This window comes from Hippoglossus stenolepis, chromosome 20 (assembly GCF_022539355.2).
Source record: "Hippoglossus stenolepis isolate QCI-W04-F060 chromosome 20, HSTE1.2, whole genome shotgun sequence".
NCBI lineage: Eukaryota > Metazoa > Chordata > Actinopteri > Pleuronectiformes > Pleuronectidae > Hippoglossus > Hippoglossus stenolepis.
This window is the reverse complement of record NC_061502.1, coordinates 14,924,083-14,951,382: the sequence shown is the minus strand read 5'-3', so window position 1 is coordinate 14,951,382 and position 27,300 is coordinate 14,924,083. Positions and strand designations below refer to the sequence as shown.

Sequence of the window (27,300 nt, the reverse complement as noted above, 5' to 3'; positions counted from 1 at the left end):
GCAGGAGAGATCAGTTAACACACAGCAGGACACGTGGACATTTCAGATTGTAATTTTGATCTTGAACAAGTTGGAAACAAGTTGGCAGTCGTGGGTATAATCAAGCCTCAGACTAACCGGAGAGGTCTCGACATGTTCAGGTGACAAAAACTGAGCATGAGACAGTTTTAGAAGGAAGGAAAATGTTGAAGTGTTCCATTGAAGCCCGGCACAGACAAAGCAGACGGAGGTATTTAGGTACAATCATTGTGATGTGTTGAATTAAACCTGGGGAATTATACGGTAGGCATCCAAGCATTAGACCCACAACCTGCTGTCTCCAGAAACGCACAAAAAACACACACTCACACACAAACAACAGGGGTTTTACATATAAAACACATTGAAACGAACACAGAACGTACACTTCGCCAAGTTGAGACACTGAAAGAAATCAGGACAGAGTGTGTGACGTGCGAGTGTTTGAACAAGTCGCGAAACAGTTTAGCAATTGTATACGAGATAATATGAACTTAAATTAGGGTTATAAGGAGAAAAACACATGTAGTGTAAAGTAAAGTGAAAGCAAAACGAAAAATAGTTTTCTAAGCAAAAACACTGCAATTTTTTTTTTGATCTTTTGATTATAAAGGTGATTTGATCAGAAACCGACAAGAATTACATGTTTTAACACAAAATATTAAACTGGTGGGTAGAAATACTTTGTGTTCCATCTAACTTTGGCAAAAATAAATTCAAAAATATTCTATCTTAAATATTTTCTTTATCTAATCATCTAGAAAAAGCTTCAGTAAAACTTCTCAAATTGTGTAAATGTTTTTTGTGATTATTAATCCCCAATGCTGTATTTCAAGAGAAGCTATTATAATCTCATACGATTCAGTTTGTTTGGAAATGTACAATTTAATATTTTACAGTTTTTATAGGATAAATCCTCTTGCGTCCTATTAGAAGTTTCCTTGTAACCAGGTTGGGTACCACTGATTAAGAGTGTTTCCAGGAAGCGTTAGAGATGGAGATCAGGGTTTGGGAAATAAATCTTGTCAACTTCAAGTCCTCACAAGGATGTAAAATGTGTGTTGAGTGCACAAACTCACTTTGGGCGTGGGACAGGAAGCCGTGGAGAGGCGGGAGGTGGCCTGAGCTCGGGGCGACTCCGAGGGCGTGGTACTGAGCGAGGCTGTATCCCTGGGCAGCACCTGCACACCCCGCGAGATAATGGAGTCTGGGATCTAAGATCACACACACACACACACACACAGGCAGACAAACGTGCATGTAAACACCACACACACCATAATCACACACATAGTGGTATTGAAGATCCAGAAACACACACAGGTATATAGAGTAAAACACAACAAACTTACAGCACAGACACACAAATATTCCATCATCTCTGATACATGGGTGTTTGTCAAATGACGTCGATGCAAATGAAACACAAATCATGACGCGATGATCACAAATCATGATTGTTGAGATTTCGGTGAGGGGGGGGGGGTGCTGAGTCTTACCAGCATCCATCTGTGATTGGACAATGAGGTGGGAGGTTACCCTGACAACAGAGCCTCAGAGCAGTTCCAGGCTGCAGACTGGGCAGGATGGGATGATGGGTATGATGTTACATGTAAGTGGACAGAGCAGACACACACACAGATGAAGGAGTGATATGTTAAACCATAGGTTTGACTCTCTTTTTCACAACAGGAAGCCCCGAAGAGTCGTCTCCGGATAAAATATGATCAGAAAACTTTTTAATCAAGGTTCATCGAAATTACTTTTACACAGATTCCTGCTTCTGGCAAAGATTTAGACGAGAGAAATCTGAAAGAAAGCTTGGTTCCCACTTAAGGTGGCTAGAGTGAGGGTTTTAAAAGTCCATATAACTGTATATAGGTCATAAAGGACCAATGAGGCCTGTCCCATGTCTGATTCCCCCCCTATCTTTATTCAAGGTCGTGTTCGTTCAGTTTGAGAACAGGACTTCTCTGTACTTGTTCCTCATGTGCTGAATTAAAATATCACAACTCATACATTACATTTTAATACTACAGTAGTGTCTCATTCATATTTACACTCTGTCCTGTGTACTTCCTGTTTTGGATAGTATAGTTAAGTACAACAGGAAACAGCAAAAGAGACATTTTTTTATTAAGATATGGGTGGACAAACTTTAAATTAATAATTTAAAGGTGCTACCTGTGGCTTTTTTAAACTTCACTATGTGTTGATCAAAGTAAACCTTTGTTTTAAAACAAGGCGGATTTTGATACTTAAAAAACTAAGAGCCTGAAATTCTTCAAACCGTGACGACACATCTAACAAACACATTCATCCTCTGTCTAACTCAAGTGTAATCAAAGAGTGAATGAACATCTAACCTATAGAACTTCATGTTGTGATGTATTGACAGGCACAGCAGAAACATCTGCCATGGATCAAACAAGCAATTTAATCTTTGTATTTAATATTATGTCTAATTGTGAAGTGCAGGTCCCAAATCTACATTGAGCTAATCTCATTGGTCGACCTGGTCTGTAAACTGCACACAGCTGAAAACACAGAATGGTAACTAGACTGTAGACATTTCCCATTTGTATTCACTGAAGAAATGAATTGTAATTTTTAGAATATTTTGAAATTATACTCTTGACTTTTTGGGAATGAGTCACTGATGTTAAAATCCTGCAGGTGGCCCCTTTAACACATGCATGTACTGTATGAATGAACATGTGGAGATGATGGATGATGTCACACGTATAAAAACTCTCCTCTCCTCTCAGCCCGTCCACGTACCTTGGCTGCGATGGAGGCGGCGGTGATGTGGGAGGAGGAGCTGTCCTCGGTGGATGCTACGCCGCTGTCCTTCTTCTCCTCGTCCTCGTCCTCGCACTGCACGCCCTTGTCCTCCGTCTGGCGGCGTGGCGAACTGTTGAGCGGCGGCGAGAGGGGCGGCGGTGGCGACGGCAAGTCCTCCAGCTCATCGGCCGCCTCCTTTACCTTCACCACCGCGTCGCGCAGGAGGTCGATGGCGTGCGGCAAGGCCGGCAGGATGAACTGGAAGCATTCCTGGAATGGAGAATGGAAAAAGAACATTAGTAAAAAGATACAGTATTGGACGACGTGGTCCGTTGCAGCCAAGAAGAAGAAACGGGCTCCTGAACTGTCACTGATGTAACTCAAAGCAACACTAGGCAACTTTTTAGGTTTAAAAAGCAGCTATTAAATGAGTTTGAATGTTGAGTGACTCGGAATAGGTCGAATGATTCCACTCTCATTCCCACTCCTCACCCTGAACGTCTGCTCTTCACTATGTTACTTTGTTGAGCGGGTACGATCTCCTGGGAGAAGAGTGGAGCTGACTCAGAGTCGCAGCTTTAATTGTCAGAATCAGGTCCAGCAAGTTCAAGAGTGGTGCTGAACTGTAGATCAACTAAAAAGACTTAGAAGTCATTAAAAACCAGCGTTTATCTCCCAATATTCAGTGAGGAAACGTTTAAACTATAAGGAATTCTAAACAGAGTTTGGTGTATTTGTTACAGCAGTAGCTTTATTCCTATATATACTTCCTGATCCTGATCCGCGCCAAAGTTTAACGGGTTCTTCCCTGACCCATACCACATTAGAAGTCTCAGAGGAAAAGGGGAGATTTTGGCATTTGAGCCGCTGGAAGACTTTTAATGTGAAATATCCGTGAAAAAAAACTGAAGAAGTGGACATAATTAGGGACGAAAATCATATTTCACACCAGAAGCAAAAAAGGAAGCAACTTGTTGAGTTGTTAGAAAAAAATGTAGAATATCCTGATTTCATGGATCAAACATGAAAGAAGAGATAAACTCAGATTAACAAGAAACAGCATCGTGTTAATAAAACAAAAGTTACAAATGCAGGATACGGTGGAATGAATACAACAGTCCGCTCATTTCTGTGCAACTATACTGGTGCATGACCCTTGTTGAGACAGCAGATTACAGCGCCTCCCTCTGGCCACATGTACACAATCCTGCTCCCTCTCCCTCCCTCCCTCCCTCCCTCCCTCCATCGGTGATTTCCTCTGCGGTGTCTCTCTGTGTGTCAGTGTGCCTGTGGGCTCCTCGGCTATGCTAAACGCTCCATTCTCCTCGCTCCCAAGACAAGAGCTAATCTGTGAAATTATTTATCTTCCTGTGTATTTTAAGCATTGAGAGGCTGCATTATTAATCGCCCCCCCAACGCTTTACAGTATCTACGCTGGCTTTTTTGGAGCAACCTCTCCCCCAACTCCATGTGCTTTTAAAAAAAAAAAAAGTGTGCATATCACAGGCTAGATTAAATACGGCGATGTTAACCTTGATTTGACAGAATTTCAAGCCCACTAGGATGCGCGCCTCGCCGGGAGAGCATCATCCGCAGGAAAAAACCCAGGAAGGAGGGCAGGAGCGCTCTTCAGATGAAAAAAGGTCGAACGGGTTAATCTCAGCAGTCAGCCACGAGCCCGCCAGCCCTGCTGCGTAGCCGCGAGCTAACCTTTTCCCTCTCGAACCCCCATGCCACTCCGTCACACACACACACAGCCCGAACCCCCTCGGCACGCAGAAGCCTGTTTATGCCTCCTCCTGGTGTGTTTGAAGCCCACATCTGAGAGGGATTTTTTGAGAGATGTGGAAAGGAGGGCTGGGTGGGTCAGGCTGAAGCGGGGAGTGAGGATGGTGTTAAGAGCCTGGAGACGTTCCTCCTTTCCCTTTTTTGTTCTTTCATTGAGTGCTGGGCAAAATTTTTAGGTACGTCAGGAGTGCTTTTTTATTTTCTTATTCTCCGTTTTGTCCTGCAGGAGAGTAACTGTCAAGAACACTAAAGAGCAGAATCCCTGGATCTACTGCCGGAGCATGAGAAACACAAGCAAGAGAGAGGGATGGAGGTAGGGGGGGGGGGCGCTGCTGTTCGGAGGGGAGGTTTGCAGAGAGGATGACAGAAAGAGAGAAAGAGGGAGAGAGACAGGGACGAGGAGATGGAGAGATTAAGAGGGACAGAGATTCATTGAGAGAGTGAAAAAAAAACAATGTGGGACGAACAATAAAGAGTAAAGAAGAGAGAAGGAGAAACGAGAGACAAAGAAACAAGGACAGTTTGTTTGCCTCCACCAGTGCAGTTTCAGTCCGCATACATTTTTTCCCAGTGTCATATGAGTGACCTTTGACCTTTGACCACTGAAATAAAATCAGTTAATCTTTGAGTCCAACTGACATCTGGTCAAAATGCGAAGAAATTCACTAAAGGCAGACTTGTGATAGGTCAGCGTTGAATCCTTATATATCACATTCACTGAGGTCACTGCTTAAGAACATAGGATCAATGCATCATTGATCTTTAATAATCAAAATCTAAATTCATGTTTTGTAAGGTCACATTGACCCCAACCTTTGACCACCCAAATCTAATCTGTTCATCCATGAATCCAAGAGAGCATTTGTGCCAAAATTGAGGAAATTCCCTCAAGGAGTATTTGAGATATCATGCTCAGAAGAATAGGACGGACAGACGGACAACCCAAAAACATAATGTCTCCGACCACAGTCAACAAGGGGTTGAGTCTTTAATAGAATCCTAGACCCTGAGACAAGAGTATGATCACAATTCATGTGCACAGCAGTGTAAATCTGATAAGTGATCATATATCACCAAGTGTCAACAGGTTGAAACTGCAATCAGCTGCTGTGCTTCTTCTCTGTTTGTGAAAGCGTATCTGTCCCAGCAGACAGAAACGTCACTGCAGTGAGCAGAAATGTCAGCACAGTGGGTAGAAATGTCTTCCCCACAGGTAAATATCAGCGCGGCAGGTGGACGCTTCCTCGTCGGGAGCTGAAATGTTTTGCGATGAAGTCATCGCGTGAAAACACAGTCACCACGACAGTGAGAGGTGGGGAGAGCAGCGGCAGTTTGTTCGGGGAAATTGCTGCTCGCAAAGTTGAATTACCGCCTTGATGCCTCCACCAACCAGCAAAGTTTCAGTCTACATACTGTACATTTTATTCCCAGACTCATATGAGGTCCCTGTGACCTTTGACCTCTGAAATCAGTTCCTCTCAACAACCTCGTCCTAAAGTGGACTCTGTCTCTTCCAGTTTGAACAGTTTGGGTATCAAACAGGCAGGAGAGACCTAAAGACCGAACAGTTCTGTTTGGCATTATGGGAAATGTAGGTTTCAGGGTTATCTGAGCTTGACCTTGATGAAAAGTCATAGTAGCTCCTCCTTTGTTGTTTAAAGTTTGACCATTCGAGTCCTGAAAAAGGCTAAAAGTATGACGCTGAAATCGCCGGGGAAGCCACAAGTCTAAACATGTTTGTCTTGTCAAAGCAGTCGGTAAATGTACAGGTTTCATTTAATATTTACATATTCATAGGACATTTTTTTTATTTAATGTCATGATGGAAGCATTCGCTGGAGATTTTCTAGATTCCTAGACCTCTAAAAACATATCCTCACTTCCGAATGAGGACAAAATACACATTAGATATTTAAGGTAAACTAAATACAAGAGGATAGTTAAACTCTATATATCATCCGAATACAATATGCAGATATATACAGTATTCTATCTTAAGTATAAATGAAGATGAAATGCGGAAAAAAAAGATTTAACGCCGACACTCTGACGTCTCCTGGCTGGGTCAGCCGGACTCTCCCCGTTATCTTTATGACAGGAGATCATCGTAATAAAAGCCTGCAGTGGGCAGCTTGTGCCGTTAACTTTAACTGGGGGTTGATGAGGGAGACACTAATATGGCAGCAGATGGGGAAGAGGTGGCATAATTGATTAAAAAGAAATACTAAAATCGATCAGGAGAAGCGGGCGCGTAACGAGACAGAGACAGATGTGCAGGTCAGCGCAGCAGAGAGGGAGACAGATGGAGTGGGACACAGAGACGGCACGCACACGCACGTACATGCACACACATACAGTATATAGGCATGTTTAGACTGCCGCACACACACATGAAGTAAACACACTCACACATTCACCCAAAAATGACAGCACGGTACACACACATCAGGAGCTAATGTGGTTTAGTGTCTTGCTCGAGGACAGATGTCAGGAATCAAACCCCCGACCCAAAGGTGTGTTTGTTTGAATCACAAAAATCTTCTCATACTCATGTTCCAAAATTTGTCTCTCAATAGAAACAATAACAAAAGTCCTAGTTAGATGAAGTTGTGAAGCAGCGTGGGATCATGGGAGTTCATGTCTGTTGGTTAGCATCTTTAAGGGGCTTTCAGGGATTTCGGATTTGAATTTCTACAATTTTTTCAATTGGTCTTCTTTGTGCTTAAGCTTGAAAAGTGCTATTTAAATACATTATTATTATTATTATTATTATTATTATTAATCCATCATTTTGTCACATAACCACATTGGCCAGGTGAATTTCTTTCTTTGCACTGCGGGATCAACCACACCGAACACCAACATCCACAGGAGGAAGCTGTTGTTACCAGCAGTTTGGAGTGTTTCCTACCTGGGAGCCTTTCTTGCTTCCTGGTAAGTTGATGATGAGCGTCTTCCCTCGGATTCCACACACAGGTCTGCAACACAGCAACACACACGGGGACGTTTAAAAGAATGCAGCTGAGGAAAGTGTGTCACTGCAACAAGTTTGTTTCCCGCATTTGTCTAATGTACGTCATCATAAAGGCCCGTAGAGATAAATCAAATAAAAATAATGTTTGTGTTTTGATTGTGTTGCACGAGCGATTGCGAGACTGACCTGGAAAGCATGCCTAGTGGTGTGACATTGAGAGAACCCATCAGCATCGCCAGAGACATCCCAGGAGCCTCGCGCTCTATCACCTCTTTAGTGGCCTGGAGAAAGGAGAGAGAGGAGGAGGGAGAGAGAGAGGACAGTTGTTAGAGTAGCCACAGTCTAAAGTTGTTTTTTCAGGCATGACCTCCAGAGGACGTCCCCACAATTGGGTCTGAACCTTCTCCTGGAGTTCTGTCTTTCACACATGAACAACACAGCGGGAGATTCTTCGCTCGCACACGTTCACAGCAACACAGAAATCTGCGGAGCGTTCAGGTGAGGGGCGGCAGAGGCAGGATTCAGTGTGTAAATTCCACTGCAGAGCTCACGTGCTTTTGTTTATAGCACATCGACATACAAACATAAATGCAGATACAGTGCAGCAATGCAGCTAAACATAACAAGGAACCTTCAAAATAAGAATGTATGTATAAATACTGGTGTCGGTGAAGAAGTGAAACTGTGGACATCAAGTAGATACCCAGGAAATATTAAGTCCCACGGTTCCAACAACAACATGCCTTGACTTATAACACCAGGACTGCCTTTGAAATAATGATTCACAATCCGTTTTGCACAATTCACGTCTCAACTGACTGGAAAATCCTTATCTGACCCGACTCCTCCCTCCTCCTCCCATTGGCAATCAAGGCTGATTCAGTCTTTGAGATCGATACAGGAATATGTCTCTTTCTTGGTCAATCTGTGCAATTTAACAACCTAATGATGAATAAGTTTGTCCTAAAAAGTTTGGGCTTCTGTGGACGACCGGTTGCTTTATAATATTTTGTGCACAAAATATGAAGAAAACCATTCAAGTGGTTTCCAGAGCTGCTGATGTTTTTAGTCTCAGTGCTTTTGCCGACACAGGTTCCACCACACGTATTTGTTTATGTGCGAGTGCATCTGTTTGCGGGACTGCAGTTGACGTTGACGCTCCTGACGGACACAGGGAGGATACAGCGTCTTCTCCTTCAGCTGGGTGTGTGTGTTGGGTGCCCTTGAGTTGAGTGACACTTCAAAAAACGCACCATTAGCGAGGGAGAGGGGGGAGAAAAGACTTCAAAGCAGAGGAGCCGCTGATGAGCATCGTGGGTTTGGACTCAGGAGAGGAGAAGGAGGAGAGAGAGAGAGAGAGAGAGAGAGAGAGAGAGAGAGAGAGAGAGAGAGAGGGTGAGGAGAAGGGAAAGAGTGTGGGTGGGACCAGGGAGGGGTGAGATAGAAACGAGAGAGAGGGAGGGAGGGGTGAGGCTGGATTTGTAGCTGATCACACATCATATAAAGTCAGTGATTAGAAGAAGAGGGAGCTGAATTTTGAATGTTGGCGTGTTCAAGATGTGGGATTTGTGAAATATGCTCAGGAAAAATTTGGCAAGGTTTTATCTTTATTACATGTGTGTGTATGTGTGTGTTTTTGTGTGTTTGCGGGGATGTATAACAAGGGCAGGAGACGGACTCATAGATGATGAGGTGATGAAATTTAAGCAAATGAGGTGTTACAGACTCTGGCAAATCATATTCCTAAAATGTAGCTCAGTGCAGATCAGTGCCTTGATTGAATGTATCCTTTAAAAAATGTATTTATAGAGGGAAAATTATTCTTAATCATGCGTCTTGTGCTAATCGGCAGAAACCAACGCAGTCGCATGTGGAAGGAGAGTGCATGCATTTAAATTCACTACATCCAGATTTTTATTTGGATCTGAACCAAATTAAGGACAAACTCCCTTAAACGTATCAGATTTATTTTAATCATGATCCACAAAGAATTCTCGAGAAATCAATGAAAATGCTGACAAACACTCTATCTACAAAAAATTCCTGGATCTGCCCCCTGATCCGGATCAAGGCCAGGAACAGGTCAGATAAGGATGTTTCAACCTTCCAATCATTGAGATGTGGTTTATTCATGAATGGTTGCATTGAAAATCACGGTAACATGTAGCACTAACGCAAAGTGAAGTATTTCCACATAAAAACAAACATTTTCCATGAGAAAAAGGACATTCAGGCCTGTGTCCTGCTTTCATCTACACAGAATACAGTCGTCTGTGTCCTGTACAGACGCACAGAGGAGACAGACGGAGAGATATCACTGTCTCCAGCACACAGGGTTGGATCAGATATCAGGTGTTATCAGTGACTACAGTGTGTACGTGTCTTCCCTCTTCCAGGAAGGTTGCTGCTGTCTACCATGATTGATGAGGACCAATGATACTGCTGAGAACCACGGCTCATCCCCTGCCAAATTGCTTGTATGTGTGCGTGTGTGTGTGTGAGTGCATGTAACAGAAGTGGAGCAGTGTAAATCCAAAAAGAGCTTCTTCTAATCCTTCAATCTAAAGGTATGTGATGAGACAGGTAAAGAAAAAGGAGGAAGAAAAAGACAAAACGTATATTTACACAGAGGTGTGCCGCCTCTACACTGCAGTAGGCGGAGTATATGCAATATGCAAGAATGTGTGTACACATATATAAATATATATATACATGTGATATTTTTGCTTCATTTTGGTACAATGGGAGGAAGAGGATGCGCGTCGTCCATCTTTAAAAACAGGGAGTTAAATATGAAACACACACAAACAACATGCAACCTGAGACCTGCCACCCATTATCTCTGAATTGCTTGCAATGCAATCCCTTTTTTCAAAAACGTGAGTTGATAAGGGTTTCACTTGTGCCTCTTTATTTCCCATGTGACCGAGGGGCTAATTACAACCTGTGTTAATCAGCGCTGCAACACACATTTGTAATCAGCAAAAACACGCTGAGGTTCTCTGAATAACGCTCAGAGAGCAACAGGAGAGATCCACCTCAGTGTTTCCCTCTCAGACACAGAGGAACTCCTGCGTTTTACTTTGGCCGTCATCACATTTCTATTGCAGGGGATCAACTTCCCTCATGTGACCTCTCGGCAAAAACTGTTCACCGAAAAAGTTGTCCTTGTTTGTTCGTACGTAACCTGGCTATATCTAAAATTCTAATGATTCTAATGAGAAACACGTGAACCCACCTCTGGCGTGACGTCTCTCGGGGCGAACCCTGTGCCTCCGGTGGTTAGGATGAGGTTAAGTTCCTTTTCATCGCACCAGTCCACCAGAGTCTCCTGTTGGTGGGTTGACACACACACACACACACACACACACACACACACACACACACACACACACACACACACACACACACACACACACACACACACACACACACACACACACACACACACACACGGTTAATTGTAATTACAGATTAGAAAACAGAAATACCGACGGATACTGTCACAGAAAGATAAACATGCAGATATATTTCATACCTTGATTTCATCGATCTCATCTGGCACTATCTTGTAGGCTGTGATCATCCCCCCCAACCTGAGAGAGGAAGAAAGTTCTTACATCAAACATGTAATCATCACGTGTTAGATTCCAGACAGCAAGAAAATCCTGAAGTCAGTGTTTTTTTTTTAACAACCCATCTTAAGGACAGTCTCTCTTTTCCATCGAACCATCTATACCGCCTATCCCTCGAAGGCTGAGGGGGGGGGGCTCGGAGCCAATCCCAGCTGACATAATAACCCCAATCTGACTTTACCCTGAAAAGCCCCACCAACACGAAGATTAAGCAAACTCCACACAAAAAGGCCGTCGGGTTCTAACCCAGAAACCTCTTGCTGTAAAACGGAGCGAACCACTGCATCATCATCTCTGCTGCCAGTCCAATATCTGTTTTCTAATGGGAAGGTACCAGTGCCGGTTCTGGTGCAGAGCCAGTTCAGTCCTTTTGAGAAGTAGTCCACATTTTGGCAGGTTTGGAAACTGAACCCAGGGTCGGGTTGCGGTGGCAGCAGGCAAACCAGGGTAATCCAGACAAATCTAGCTTCTCCTGGGAGATCCAGAGGCCTTCCCAGGTCAGATGGGATTTATATCCCTCCAGCGAGTTCTGGTTCTGCCCTGGGGTCTCCTCCCGGTTGCATATTCCCAGAAAACCTCCAAAGCCAGCTGCTCAGGAGATATCGTGACCCACCTCAGCCGGCTCCTTTTGACGCAAAGGAGCAGCGGCTCTACTCCAGGCTCCCTTCGGGCTCCATACCAGTGTGTGGTAATGTAATGCAGCAATTTGTGGATCAGGAAACCGCTAAGAGACCTCAAAGAAGAAGGTGGAAAGAAATCAAGCCTGACAGAACCCTTTGCTTTGTTGTCACCAACATCCAATTTTGGACCAGACAGTTTTCTGTGGAAATGTTTGGAAACTTGTTCTTGTTCAGGAGCACCGGCACCAGGACCGCACCGGCACCAGGAGCACAAAAGGCGGAAAAAGGACGACACGTGGTTCAGCAGGTGAAGGTGCAGGATACTGTAGCCTCCATCTTTTTCAAAATAATAAAGCAACACACATCCCTCTAAATATGAGACACACACTCACATCAGTGCTCATAAATATGTTGTTTTTGACTGAAACATCTTCTCCCCTCACCTCCATGAGGCTTCTTTAAAAACACGTGTTTGAATTCACATTTAAGAAAATGGAGGCTTGTGAAGATCACGATGGAGAGAATAGAGTTCACGTGACAGAAACTCCAACGATGCCCTGTACGTGTGAGAGAGAGAAGGAGGACATTGAGAGAGCAGAATGAGACCAAAGCAGAGGCAGGAAGGAGCGAGAGACGCCGAAATACAGCAGCAAAAAAAGGAGGAGAGGGAGAATGCCCTTGAACATCTCCTCCTGAAAGGATTTTCCACAGGATGGCCCACTGAGGAGGAGGCTGCTGCTGAACAGCGAGCCACAGCTACCTCCTGTGGCCAGTCCGGGTACGACAACCCCCCCAAAACCAACCCGAGGCTCAAGGTGAAGGCTCTGCACAGACACCCCTTATGTAACCCTTTTCTTTCTTCCTTTTTTTTTTAAAGGAGCGCTATTTTTGGGAGACCACTGCATCATGTTTCCCCTCCACGTCAGCCACTAAAATACCCTCCGTGAACATTAAAGCATCTGCTAGTTATCTGCCTTTCAGACGCTTAGAGACAATAACTCCTCACACGCCGGGTTACGACGGCTGAATCCTGCACCCGGGAAACATCACTTGATAAAAATCCATCAGCTTGGCTCGGTTTTCAAACCGTGCGAGGGGAGCGGCAGAGGGATGCTCTGTACGCAAGACAACACCAGAATACTGCAGCAGGCGTGCACGGAGCCTGAAACTCCGAGAGAGGGAGAGAGAAGCTGTCTGGTTCTGACAAAAGAGGCAGAGGAGTCAGAAAGAATCATTTAAGAAGTACTTTGTCATGAAACACTGCACATGTAGGGCTACTCGGAGCATTCTTGCAAACACACACACACACACACACACACACACACACACACACACACACACACACACACACACACACACACACACACACACACACACACACACCACACACACACACACACACACACTCCCTGTTGACATCCCTGTGATGGCACAAATGATTTACTTTTCTTGACGTGTTTTGGAGGGAAGGAGGTTTTTTTGGCATCTCTGTACGTGTCTGTCTGTGTGTGTGTATGCGAGTGTGTATTTTATTGTATTTTTTTTTTTTTTTACGTGTTCATGCATGTGCATTCGTCCGTTTACGCGTGTGTGTGTGTGTGTGTGTGTTTGTCTGTGTAACACCTCGGGAGAGTAAAGGAGCTGTCAGGACAAATCACCTCTCTCCCTCTCCTGGGGTTTTTATGCCTCTCTGTTTCAGCCCAAATGAAAATATGCTCAACACAAATAACTAGGGTTCCTTCCCACCGTTTCCTAGGCAACCCCTCCTGTCTAAAGCCTCTAGTTGCTGTGTTGTTCATCGTGAGAAAGTGTGTGAGAGTTGTGTGTGTGCCAGCCAGTGTTTGTGTTTTTTTATTTTTTTATTTGGTAACTACCGGGGATGCCATTTCTGTGCGGAAGGAGAAATATGCTGTTGACTTGACATTTTGTGTATAATGTGAATTGCACGTACAAGCGTGTTTCTGCTCGGATATGTCAGTAAACGGAAATTGTATCTGTCTGTATGTTTACAGACATACATGTGTATGCATACTTATACAGTAAATAACATCTGCATTTATATATATATGTATATATGTAAATGAGTACATGTGTATGGAGGTATATAGAGAGCGTATTTGCTTCTATACATATACAGTATAAGTTAAGGACACATGTTGATAGAAAGCTTTAGTTTTACATGTGTCACCATTAAAACCAGAACATTATCACGTTCATGTTGGGACCATTAATTGCAGGACTGTTGTATTAGTTGTATTAGTTCTAATTTGGTTGAACTCCACGCTGGTGATTTGCTTTGCCACAGTTTTATTCAGATATTTCACAGATTGGAAGTGAATGGGAGGTGAAGGTTCGCCACTGGAACGGGGCCTTACTCCTCTGTGGGACTGAACCCCCCCCCCGGCCCTGTGGCCCTGTTGTCACTTCACCGGTTGTCCTTCCTTCTGCTAACCTCTGCATGCCAGGAACACCCCACAAGTCCGATCTACTATTCAAGCCTTCACAATTCGGCCCTTGTCAAAGTCGCTCAGATCCGTACACTTGCACATCACCTTCTCTTCACTTGCTGCCTGATAAATCCCAGTAACTTGACTGGTGCAACTGTAACCAGATAATCAATGTTCTTTATGTCACCTCTCAGTGCTTTCAAAGATGGAGCTCATACAAATATCTGGAGAATCTGTATGTATTTGAAATGATGTGTTCATTTGTGCATGTATGTGTGTATGCTTGCAATACACATACAGTGTGTGTATCTATGGATGTGATGTGTGTGTTGATTCATACTGTAAATGAGTATGAGCGTAACTGTGTGTTTGTTTCAGCGTGACTGGCTTCTGTGCAAATAGAGCACTTGGCTGTATTTTTGGGTGGGTGTGCTCTGAATTGAAGGATGCCTGTTAGAGGGGAATGGGCCTGCAACATTTTAATCTCACACACCCATCTATGTCTCTTTCTACTGTGTGTGTGTGTGTGTGTGTGTGTGTGTGTGTGTGTGTGTGTGTGTGTGTGTGTGTGTGTGTGTGTGTGTGTGTGCGACATATAAAGCTCTTCCTCAAACTGCAGACTGAAGGTAGTCGGCCTGGAATAAAGGCTTCTTGCTCGAGGTGTGGACAACTGATGCGGGCAAAGGAAGGAGTGGGGCAGGGGAGGGAGGTGAACAGTGTGTGTGTGTGTGTGTGTGTGTGTGTGTGTGTGTGTGTGTGTGTGTGTGGTGGGAGGGGGGTGAACATAGTAGTAGTTTTGGCCTGAAAGCCTGGACGCCGCGGCCCGAAATCTCTCTATGAATAAAAGACGAGCACAGAGGAGAGGATAAAGAGGGAAAGATAGAACGAGCTGGAGTGAAAAGAGTGAGAGAAAAGGAAAGTGGGGGATAGGCTGTCAGAGGCACACTTAACAAGGGGGAGGAAAAGTATGAGTGTGCATGTGAGCCAGCTGCAAATCTCAGTGGTTGTGGGACACTTCCAAGATGAGACCCATCTGCCAGGGTAATTTCATTAATAATACAAGCTCTTTGTACACGGCACTCAATCTCACTCTCTCTTTCTTCCTCTTGCCGTCTTAGACACACACTCCATCCAGGGGAGGAGACGAGAGGCTCGGCCATCGTTCCCAGTAGTGGCGTGGATGCGAGCCCATTACAGCTGAGTTGTTGCTTTCGTCCGTATGTGGGAAAGCTCTCAAGGGGTCACCTCTCAACATGTTAGCTGATGGAAGGAGGGATGGGAGGATGGAGGAAGAGGAGGAGGAGGAGGAGGAGCGGACTAGCCCACCTCTTCAAACCCCGACCGTGATGTGAGCTCTGAGTGCACAGCGAGGGGTTTCACTCCCATGATTCCACTCACAGCCACTAAACAACACGCAGGACGCCTCGGAAACACACTCGCCATAAGATATTCTGCAGACCACTCCACCACAGAAGCGTTGTATTTATGTACAGAATAAATGTCGTCCTGGTCCAGCTCGGCCGTTGTTGACAGCCTCTCCCGCTCTCTTCATTTTCTGAACCATCCCAGCTACAACACACACCAAACCAACTTCATCTTCAACATCTTCAACATGGATTAGAGCAGCTTTAGGGATGTGACCAGTTACTGTATGGTCGCTGAGATTTTAGCTTTTAATATTGCATGAATAGTTTCAGGAAAGTTGATCCAATTAAGATAGTTATTATAGAGCTAATCAATCAAAGCTCTAACAGTACAGGGTTGTGTGTGTGTGTGTGTGTGTGTGTGTGTGTGTGTGTGTGTGTGTGCGTCTTTTGTCCCCTGACTGTCTCCTCACTGTGAAATTGGTCCGACTGTCACCCAGCTGATTGACTTCTAGCTATTGTTAGCCATGACAATTTGTAAAATTGACAAAGGTTGTTACGACACAAGCTGCTGGAGGGCAGAGACACGGAGCTGGCTCAACAGCACCGGGGGAGAGGCTCAACCTTCAACGCACGCGCATGCACACATGCACACACACACAAAAAAATATGGATCTCAGCAAAAGCACTTGCTCAGAAAAGGTAAAGATGCAAACAAACAACACACAGACAGGTACATTTACTTGTATATACACACACACACAGGCGCGCGCACACACACACACACACACACACCTCAGCCTCATCTCATCTGTGTGTCCTTGAGTGTGGGTATCATTTGTTTGACCCTCCTCTGTTGCTCTTTTGTTTTGCCACGTATCATTTTTTCTCTCCCGACACACATCTGGCTGCTCGAGAACCTCAAACTGGGCAGACTGATTGATTGCATGTGCCAGTGTGTGTGCGTTTGTCTGAGAGTTGCTATGATTACAGTTGTAAGTAGTGTCCTGCTGTGGCCCCCGGAGTCCCTCCCCTCCCTCCCCTCCCTTCCCCTCACTCTCCCTCTGTCTCTGTCACAGCAGCGGTGGCACATTGAGGGCACGGCGTTCCAGCTGGTCAACCTGATGGAGCCGCTGACTCGTGGCGTGGATTAACATGGCACGGAGGAGCTCGGGCCAGATGAGGTCAGTCAGGGCCCCGTCCGCATCAGCCACCATCGCTCACTGCACGTCCCAGTGTCCAATTTGAATGTTGAACAGCACTGAGTTTAATCCAAACTCACCCCTATCAGTTCACTGGTGTGGGACACATCCGTCCAAAGTGGCTTTTAAGTGGATTGAGTGGAACCCAGAGCCCCAGACTCACTGGACGTCTATTCATGTCCTATGGAGCCAACAAACCTCAGTCCAGCAAACACAACGGAACCTTCTTTATCACCTGTCAACAGCCAATCACATTCCCTTTCCTTGTTTCATGAATATTAACTCCATCTCTGAAGTGCTAAATTGATAATCACTTAATTCTCACTCGAAGAAACATTAAGAGTTCCCTATAACTCTTCTGCCCTGTGCCAATTCCCCCCTTATCTGCTTGGCTTCACTCCGACCTTGTTCGGTCCGGACAGCCTGACTTTTCAATTTAGTCTGAACCAGAATAACAGGTAAAGCAATGTTCAAAATGAATTGTTGTTTTAATAAGTGGCAAAACCTACATGTTATAATGTCAATAGACAATTAAAACCAAATCAACGAGTTGCTCACAGTGAAAAAACTGGTGGATTTCAGTCATCCTAAATCAAGAACTAAGGGAATAAAAGCTCAAACCTCATTATTGAGCCTGAAGGTGGGTTGTGATTCTGATTCTGATTCAAAAGTTGTCAAAAACACACAGACGTAGACTAAAGCATGTTCACAAACATAACGGTAATAATAAGCTCCCAGCTCAATTCATCCAGTGTATAAACGAACCTGCAATGATCCCTGATCACTATCTGGTGTGACGAACATAACATGGAACACAAACACACACACACACACACACACACACACACACACACACACACACACACACACACACACACACACACACACACACACACACACACACACACACACACACACACACACACTCACTCGCCCTCTGTGTCACACACAGCCTTCACACATTCATTACACACTGGCCTAAAAATAAACATACCATAAAGGACATGACCAGCATGGATCAGTGAAGAGTCCCACAGCAGCAGGGGGGGGGGGTGACACTCCAGTGATATTGACTGGAGTGATACGGTGACAGAGGAGCTCCAGCCAATCAATGGCTGCTGCATGGAGCCGGGCTCTGATGTGTACGGAAGCGTGTCTGATGTTTGCATGTTGTGGTGACAGTGTTTCGGTCGCAGGCGTTTTGAACAGAAATGTGTGAGACGCTGCTTTTGATGATGGACTGAAGATTGTAACTGATCAGAGTTAACGTCATTTGAGCTCAACTTATAAATCTTATTAGATTTGACATAAAACACAACCTCTTTTTTTGCACAACCTCACGCAAATGTCCGAGTCAAGCTGGTCCTGCCAGCCCCCTGGTAAAACGACTGCGCAAATCCCTGCAGCCAGATTTTAAAATCTGACAGAAAAACCTTCCCAGAAGACGTATGGGGTATCATAGAATCATATCATATCTATCTGCATTGTGGATTTAGATGTTAAACAGTCACATGAAGGCGTACTATCCTAGTGTCCGCATAATCTAACTCTTACGCTTTGAGTGAAAAGCGTGTTTGTTTTATTACCTTCAGAGACCTCGTGAAATTTCGAGTTGAATTGTGTTTTTTGCGACCACCTCAAGCTCAACTCCAGGGATTGTGCGAAATCCTTTGTGAAGCGACTGAAAAGCTGCACAAACAATGGTTTAACGTGTCTGTTTTGACAAACACTTGTTGTGATGGAGATTATTGTTTCCCCGCGCGTTTTTGTCACTGATCACGTCCCTGTTAATAAAAACAATGGTTGATTTCACCTTCTTTATTTTCCTTGAGCAAATAATGACTTCTTGCAGCCACCGAGAGTCGTCCTTAAACAGAAGTGCGCTGCAGCTCTTTTGTTGTTGCCATGCATGCTGGGAATTTCTCTCCACAGGGCGACACCGAGCCCCGACATGTTGTGTTGAAGAGATATTTTTAGTTTCTTAGTTACGCTCTAGCATAAAAAAAAAAGAAAAAGACGACGATGGCGGCGGCGGCGGCTTCCTCACAGAGACGCACACATGCAGAGAACCTGTGCATCTTTTATTTGTGTGGTAGATTTAACGTAGGTCTATTTAAACACAGGAAGGTTCAGTGTTTCCACAGGTTTTTGCGTTTCGGTCTGTAGATGGAATTATCGTGTAAGAGGTCCATACTCACAGGGAGGGATCGTGTACAAGATCTTTGAGGTTGACGCCACTGCGGTCCTCTGCAAGGTTCCGAAAACAGCTGTCACTCACTGGATAGACACACAGAGAGAGAGAGAGAGAGAGAATACAAAATCATTAGTAATATGAAAAAATAAAAACGCATGAGGGGTTTCAGCACAAAGCCGTATTATTACATCACAGGTGTTTACTGAAAGAGGAGAAAAACATCATTCATCTTCCAAAAAAATGTGTTTAATCTCGAGCCATCTCACTTTGTTAAACCAAGAAATACAGATTTATTGTTTTGTGAAAATGGTGTAATGGTTTAGACACATGCGGTTACTGATGTTCAGGTGCAGAAAATGACGAAATACCTAAAAGACGATCCTTGTTGGAAGCAAAACATGAAAACTAGAGGAACACCAGCCAAGGAGCTCCTCTCCAGACACATCCCTGAACAGATCTGTGCTGCTCTGGGAAAACATCTCAATTCATTCGTACATTTTGGTCCAGATTTCACACATGTAACGTGACAGGAAAAACAAACAAACAACAAAACAAACAGTATCTTGTAGAGGAGGACCGATATGAATTTTTGGGACCGATGTTGATCCTGATAAAATGTTCTATCTATCTATCTTGTAACTTTCGACATATAAATCAAAAGAAGAAGAATGTAATGTTCAATATTGATAAACTTTGAATAGGCAGGCAACCAGCATCACCGCAGGCCAAGGAGTTTATAATGAGCACTGCACTATGTTTAAATCTTTTCTGTATTGTATATCATGTAAGTTAAAAGTTTTCATACCTGCAAACATAAATGCAGATGTTTGTGAAAGGTTCACTGTGTCTCAATAACGTAGAGTAGGATTCTCTCTTTTGTTTTTCAGCTTCACTTGTCAGTTTGAGTTTTCATAAGGTCGGTGCACCTGAAAATGAAAACTCTGTGTGAAGTAACGCTGACAGTGTCTTCACGTTTTCCACATCAGTATGTTGCAAATGAAACACAGCGGCTATTTGGAGGAACAGAACTCTGAAATCCTCCCGCCACCCTCAGTGTGCACGAGGCCACACCTTCATCATCTCCAACCTCTCGTCATAAAACCACGTACGTCGGCCCCTCGACTGCAGAGCAGGTGCGAGCCACATGAGTCATCAGCGCGATCGCAGATGGATTGAGTGACGAATGGAGTGAGACAGGGAGGAAGACAACGACGTGGGGAGAGCAAAATGGAAAGAAAGAAAAAAAAAGAAAAGTGAGAGACAAAGTGAGAGGAGACGGAAAGAGTCGGAGAAGGAGGATGACGAGAGGGACGAGGTGTTTTGTGATCTGACGAAGGCAGAAACGTGAACGGGCACGCTCGAGCAAAACGAAGCACCGGAGGATGATGGTGATGAGGAGGACGATGATGGTGGTTGTTGATTTAAATTTTTATTTTTAACTTGATACACTAGTTGTAGATAAGAGTGGAAATGTCATGGCGTCACTCCAATGAAGTGCCATGATCCATGAATGGGAGGAAGGGGGGACAGGATGAAGAGATGGGTGAAGCAAGAATGGTGTAGAAAATGGAAGAGTGGTGGCAAAGTGGGGGAAGGGGGGCTGGAGTGAGGAGTGCAACAGGGCTGAAGACAGGGACGGGGCAGAGGGACAGGATGAGAGTGAGGAAAGGAGGTGAAGAAGAGGGGATTAAAAGGACGCGGGATGGACAGAGGGATGGAGAGAACGAGAGGGGAAGAGTGATGAAGACAAAAAGCTGCACCGCTGGGGCAACGCTGAGGAGACAAGAGGTAAACAGAGGGTGCAGGACGCTGCTCGGGGCTCTGGCAAATAAATGGGAGAGTGCTGACATTTGCACACCGAGCCAGAGAGAGAGAGAGAGAGAGAGAGAGAGAGAGAGAGAGAGAAACAAGAGAGACGTAACGACAGCGGGAGGAGGCGGGGGGGAGAGGAGATGTAGTGAGAAAAAAGGCGGAGGGAGGAGAGGAAAAGGGGAGCAAGCACATGGAATACACACCACCCTGGCTTCAGAGGGGCACTGCTGCAAAAGTGCATGTGTGTGTGTGTGTTTGTGTGTGAAGAGGGAACTTCCTTCAAGACTGCAGTATTCCTTACTAACACGCACGCACACACACACACACACACACACACACACACACACACACACACACACACACACACACACACACACACACACACACACACACACACACACACACACACACACACACACACACACACACACACTCCTCAGTCTTTCTCTCCCAGCTACCCCTTGATCTAAAAATAGCCGTTCCACTCTCCTACAAGAGGCAGCAACCATTCTGAACCAATCAACACGCTCTGTCAAAGGCATCGGTACCCACCGCCGATGTGTGTGTGTGCGTGCGCGCGTGTGTACGTGTGCGCACACGTGTGTACATGTGTGCAACAAGGGGAACTCCTGACTGAAGGTAATAAAACCCTGCTGCACTGATTGGTAGAAACGGAGGGAAAGCGATTCCCTTCTAGAAAACAATAGCTCGCGAAAGACACGGAACAAGAGAGGAGGAGAGGAAAGGGGGAACAAAACGAGGGAGGGAAGGAGCGAGAGTGGAGGAGAGGGAGCTCGGGCTGCAGTTGAAACAGGCTTCAAAGGAATATTAATGTGATCCTGTGCAAGAGCTGAAGACGGGGGCAACAGGGAGGGAGGATGGAGGAGGAGGAGAGGAAGAGCGAGAGGGGGAGGAAAAGAAGGTGCGCAGGAATTTTTTGTGACGCCGCTCCCTCCCACCTCCGAGGCTCCACCCATGCACCTTTCTCCAGGTAAATCAGCAGCTTAGCTTTCATCGCCTGCCTCCCACGAACGGCGCTCCGTGCACTGCACCATCTCTCGTGTCCCTGAAATCCGCAGTATGGCAGGAACCTGGGATTTACTCAACAGAGCAGGGGCCGACTTAGTTTTGCTTCCTGTAACCCTTCTGATGGATTAGAATTAAATCTGATCCCTGAGCAACAAGCAATCGGCGCTCCATTGCCGGGTCACTGCGAAAGGGAAGAGGCAATGAACCCTTGTGCTGCTCCATGTACCCAGCAAGCTAAAGGTCAATGTTTCTACACGGCCGGACAATCAAACTAGGAGACAGACAGATTGTTGTGAGAGCTGAGACTGATTAAGACTCTCGCCTATCAAGAGACCTTGCTGCTATTGTGTGGTCAAACATAAACTCATATAATGTTGTTAATGTCTTGGGGACATTCCCTGATATCACAAGCAGCCAAAGATTCCCACATGAAACTTTCTTCAATATGCTTTGTTTTGTTTTTTGGGAATGACATTTTTCCAAGTCCTGGTCAACATGGGCAGCAATGAAGTAAAATAAAAGTTTCAAATACAAATATAAACAAGATAAACAGATAAAAAACAAAGAACATGTTGGAATCAGTGGCTAAAATAAATTAATTATTTGTCTCATCATAATCATTATATACCTTTAAAAATAAATATTGCCTATTAAAGTAAAACATGTCAATAATATCAATATCGAAATATGTTATCATCATAAAAATATCAATATAAGAACAGTTAGAAGCGAATATGAGAAAATGATATTGTAATAACTTTACCTGCCTTTAATGAGGTCTCTCAGATACAGACATAGATACACACTTTATTTATCCATACAGGCGTCTCTGTAATTGTGATTATTTGTCAATTTAAAATCTATTTCCTGGCGCCTATGTTTATATTGACTCCTGTCATCTCACATTTGCCTCCACCTCTGTGTGTGTGTGTGTGTGTGTGTGTGTGTGTGTGTGTGTGTGTGTGTGTGTGTGTGTGTGTGTGTGTGTGTGTGTGTGTGTGTGTGTGTGTGTGTGTGTGTTGGACGTCCCCAGGCTACAGCAGTGGGAGGAGAGCAGGAGGCTTCAGAAGCATTACGCAGGGCAACATCATTCACATACATGGGATCTAGATACGCATCCTTAACACAAACCCAATGCTCGCACGTGAGCTCTTAAAGGGTTAATCGCTGAGCCGTGGCAGAGCGGGGGGGAGATCAGGACACAGGGGAAGACATCAAGAGACCGAGGAGCAGAGAACTGATCAGGGAGGAGAGAAATGTCGATATACAGAACAAAAAAAAGCAGGGTTTTGAAGCTTCCTCACTTGTCTCTCCTGGAGGTAATACAGTGTAAAAACAGGCCATGTCTGCGTAAGACGACTTTACGTTTTCTTGGTTTACTCTTTAAGCCACAGCAGGCGGCTGTTTTAAATGAAAAAGCTCTAAAAGCCCACTCGATGTACCTGCTCACCAACACACAGCAGCCACACAGAGTTAGCAACTAGCTCGTGTACAAAGTGCAGCATTCAGGAGGAGACCAAAAACAGAGCTAAAAGAGAATAAACCCGAGCTATTATAACTATAAACTATAAATAAATAATGTTATTTTCTCAAGATGTTAGTCTGATGCTTGTTCAAGATTCTTCACCAATTAACATTACAAGTCAGCAAATCAGTAGCTCACATTAATTATGCTTTTTCAATTTGAAGTCAGCAATTGTGTTGATATAACTTGTTAACTTCGAGTTGAACACATTTTATTGTGTGTTACCAAAATAATTTTTTAAGTTGATCAAACAATTTTTGGTTTTCAGTGTACAGCCTACTGGAATATGGAATTGGGACACGACTAAAGTCCATTTAACAAGTAGGACAGATGTGTCTGTAGTGAAATGAAAATGTGACAAAAACCAGTCAATCAGTAAAAACGAAGAGCAAGGTTGTCAAACATTTGGTGTATGCGTGAAAAAGTTAAACTTAGCATGAAGTCTATCCGTCCAATTCTTCTATAGGTACCCAGAGTTAGCCTGCAGGCTACAGCTGCCCATCTGCAGTACATTAGCTTAGCTAGCTAGCAGGTTACGTGCCGTCAGTCTGTCAGCCAGCAGCAGAGGAAATTCATAAACTGCCACCATGTTCCACTCAATCATTTCCAGGACATAAAGCAGTCAGCGCTCATATCGCCCTGGGATCCCACACTAATGGGGTTTTCCCTTATAGCAGGTTCACACACACACACACACACACACACACACACACACACACACACACACACACACACACACACACACACACACACACACACACACACACACCAGAAAAAGTGTCACACAACAAACACAGATAGTATCATGCAGACTTTCCAGGAATATAAACACACCTACTGTACACACACACACACACACAACCTCGGACAACACCTTACCACGGATCAGTAAATTGACACAACTTATTACCGCAGTGCAAAACCGACTGCTGCTGCCCCCAGTTGCTTGTGACAAAGTCTGCTTCCAGCCCAATTATGACACCGCTCACATGTCATCATGGCCCAATACTGTGCGGAAAAATGCAGAAGTCGTGCTATGTTTTGTATATTTTATGGTGAGTCAGTCTTGTCGTGCAACTCAGCCTGACTGAAATGCTCAATCCATTTTGCACAATATGTATCCGTACATATACATGCGAGGGATGATTTGCTAATCCGCCAGTGGAGGGACAGCAGAGCCTCGCTCGTCTGAGCAGTCCACTTGGCATCTTTATTGCATCCTGTTCTTTATCTGCTAACAGCAGTGCCAATGGCCCCGCAGCCCTGGAGAAGCTACTATGGAGGTCAAACACTGGATTGGGATGACATCTGCTGGTGGGAGGGACAACATCTCCGTACACCAATAAGCCTCAACAGAAGTGATATCGCTGCCTCCTGTCTTCTATTTCACTGGCTTGTTCTGTGTTAAATGGAAACACTGGGCCCCAGGCCTTGGATTAAATGGGCTTAATGATGAATAGAGGTATGGATACGCCTCCAGATTGTAATGGGGTGGGGTAGACATCTGACTAGAGGGCTTCCAGTGCTACATCCCCGAAAAGAGAGGGGAGAAGATCAGCATCTTCTTTCAGGGTAAATTTCCAAATTAATAAAGGCTTCACAGAGCAGGGCAAAATATAGTAACAGAAATAACTGAAGATAACCTAATCTAATATAAACCCACTGTATCTTAGCAACCTTGTTAATTCTGAGAGGAGCAGTGGGGTAAGCAACAGAAGCACAGCATCCATCATCAAAGACACACACACACACAGACACACACACACACACACACACACACACACACACACACACACACACACACACACCAGCTACTCACAAACTCAGCCCACAACACCATGCTCATGCTATCTTACCATTAGCCACTATCTCAATCACACTGTGTTGCTGATGAATGCGTACACATGTGCAGGGCTCCACGCTCGGGCGCATACACACAGATCCTCAGGCTTACTGTAAGCAGCCGGGAGAATGGAGGGGGTGTGGAGCGGAACAATGGGATCCTAATCGTCGGGCTGCGTTTCAAAGCATCTCCCCTCTACAACACTTTTATAGATAAGATTTGAAAATGCTATTTATATCCAACGGGGAAAGGAGCCAACCAGCAGCTTGATTTTCATTTATTTGAAGTCAGATCTAAATTGGGGTGAAGTTACATAATGCAACGAGTGCGACACTCCACCTGCTATAGTGCTGAGGCGGCCGCTGAAGAACGCTATGGAGGGAACGGCCCAAAAAAAAATAGCACTTGGCCCACGCTTATACTGCAGCTAATAATTACTCTATCGGCTTAATAACCGTTGCTTAATACACCAGTGGAGCCCGGCTCATCCGTGTGGGTACAGCAGTGGGCCGATCCACATCTCAAATCCAAACCTACTCCAGCGTAGCCAGGCCAAAATCCGGCAACCACACTGAGCCAAGGACAAAACAACAGAGCACAACATGGCCCAGTCCCCCCATGCACCAGATGTGCAGAGAAAGAAAGACAGAGCAGGAGAGGCAGCTACGTTCTTCACAGCTGTGTCCCAGGCAGGCAGGGCCCATCCCTGGCCCTGGCTCCTCCATCTCTTCCCTCCCTGGAGAGGAGAGCCAGCCCCATCCCAGGCCGAGTGAAGGAGGAGAGATGGTAGGACGGACATGTGGAGTTGAGGGAGGGCGAGCTGGAGCCTAACCCTTACAGGATTAAGAGAGCAATTCACACTGGATGAGAGGAGGGGAGGAGGCAGAGAGGGGAGGAGAGAGGGGAGCACAGTGGGAATACTCTGAAAGCAAAGAGGGAGGGCAGAGAAAAGAGAGGAGGAAAGGATGGAGAGTGGTGAGGTAAAATGGGAAGATGGGGAAAAATGACTGTTGGGAAGGGAGGCTGTGCAGGGGGAATAAATATTATACATGGGGGGCGGATGAGAGGAGGAGAGAGGAAGAGGAAGAGGAAACAGGAGTTCAGCTGAGTGGAGCCCGTCCTGTTCCATTGCCTCAGAAATGTGTTGACCATCAACGCTCTGATGGAAACAGTCTCTGTCTCTCAATAGTAACAGAAAATGATGAATTCTTAGTCTGAAAATTATTCCTTATAAACCAAATAACATAATTTTACAATCAGCTTGACAGCTTTTAATGTGAAATGGTCAAATGTTGCACTTTTGTCACTTGCAAACTGTTTGTCCATCTCTCACAGGCGCTTCACACCACTTTTCACACCACAGACGTTTTTTATGATTAACGTCCTTATGCTTATTGTTTTATGCTTTTTATTGTTATGCAAATATTGGGAAAAGGTGTCATGGTGTTGTTTAAATGCTCTAAACAAATAAATACAACACATTTTATTCACAGCGTCCATGTTTTTTCCAACGGAACAACAACCTCAAAACTCTGGACCCATAATTTGTTTGTGTGACTTGTGCTAAAACGACCATCATTTTAATAAAGTCATTGAAAAAGCAAAAGTGCCACATACCACCATTTCTATTGAAGGTGCACTGAGCGTATATGCTCTGTTTTAGGAACACCCAGTTCTCACACACACAAACACACAAACACACACATTTGCACCTGGAAACGGCCCATAACAACCATAATCTAGTCTTTTGGGTACTGAGCAGCTTCCGGAGCAGTTTGGAGCGGAGCTTTTCTCCGTTTTTATACAATTATAAATGGAATATCTTTTGGCCTTGGCCCGCTGATTGCTCAAAACAAGAAATTCAAGGCATCACCTTGGGCTCTGGGCACTGGTTTTGACACAAGTGATTAATTGAAAAAGTAGTTTATAAGTAAATTGATTCTTAGTCGGAGTCCCACATGTGCCGTAAGTCGTGGAAAGCGGGAGAAAGGATTGTGCTGACCCGGCGTGTTCTCTGGAGCTCCAGAGGGCCCCGCTCTTACCGTCACTTTCCACTGGAATAAAT

General features: G+C 44.8%; 1 protein-coding gene across 13 annotated transcripts in view; it reads right to left on the bottom strand.

Moving 5' to 3' along the window:
• gphnb (gephyrin b) overlaps positions 1-27,300 on the bottom strand; it is a 76,017-nt gene that overhangs the window by 31,547 nt on the left and 17,170 nt on the right. For all 13 annotated transcript variants that reach the window (XM_035144565.2, XM_035144561.2, XM_035144553.2 and 10 more), the window contains exons 2-8: positions 19,031-19,109; positions 11,103-11,160; positions 10,803-10,895; positions 7,751-7,845; positions 7,502-7,568; positions 2,800-3,072; positions 1,098-1,232 (exon numbers count right to left, since the gene is read on the bottom strand). In XM_035144565.2, coding sequence (XP_035000456.1) covers positions 1,098-1,232; positions 2,800-3,072; positions 7,502-7,568; positions 7,751-7,845; positions 10,803-10,895; positions 11,103-11,160; positions 19,031-19,109 — 800 coding nt within the window. The remainder of the gene's footprint in view (positions 1-1,097; positions 1,233-2,799; positions 3,073-7,501; positions 7,569-7,750; positions 7,846-10,802; positions 10,896-11,102; positions 11,161-19,030; positions 19,110-27,300) is intronic.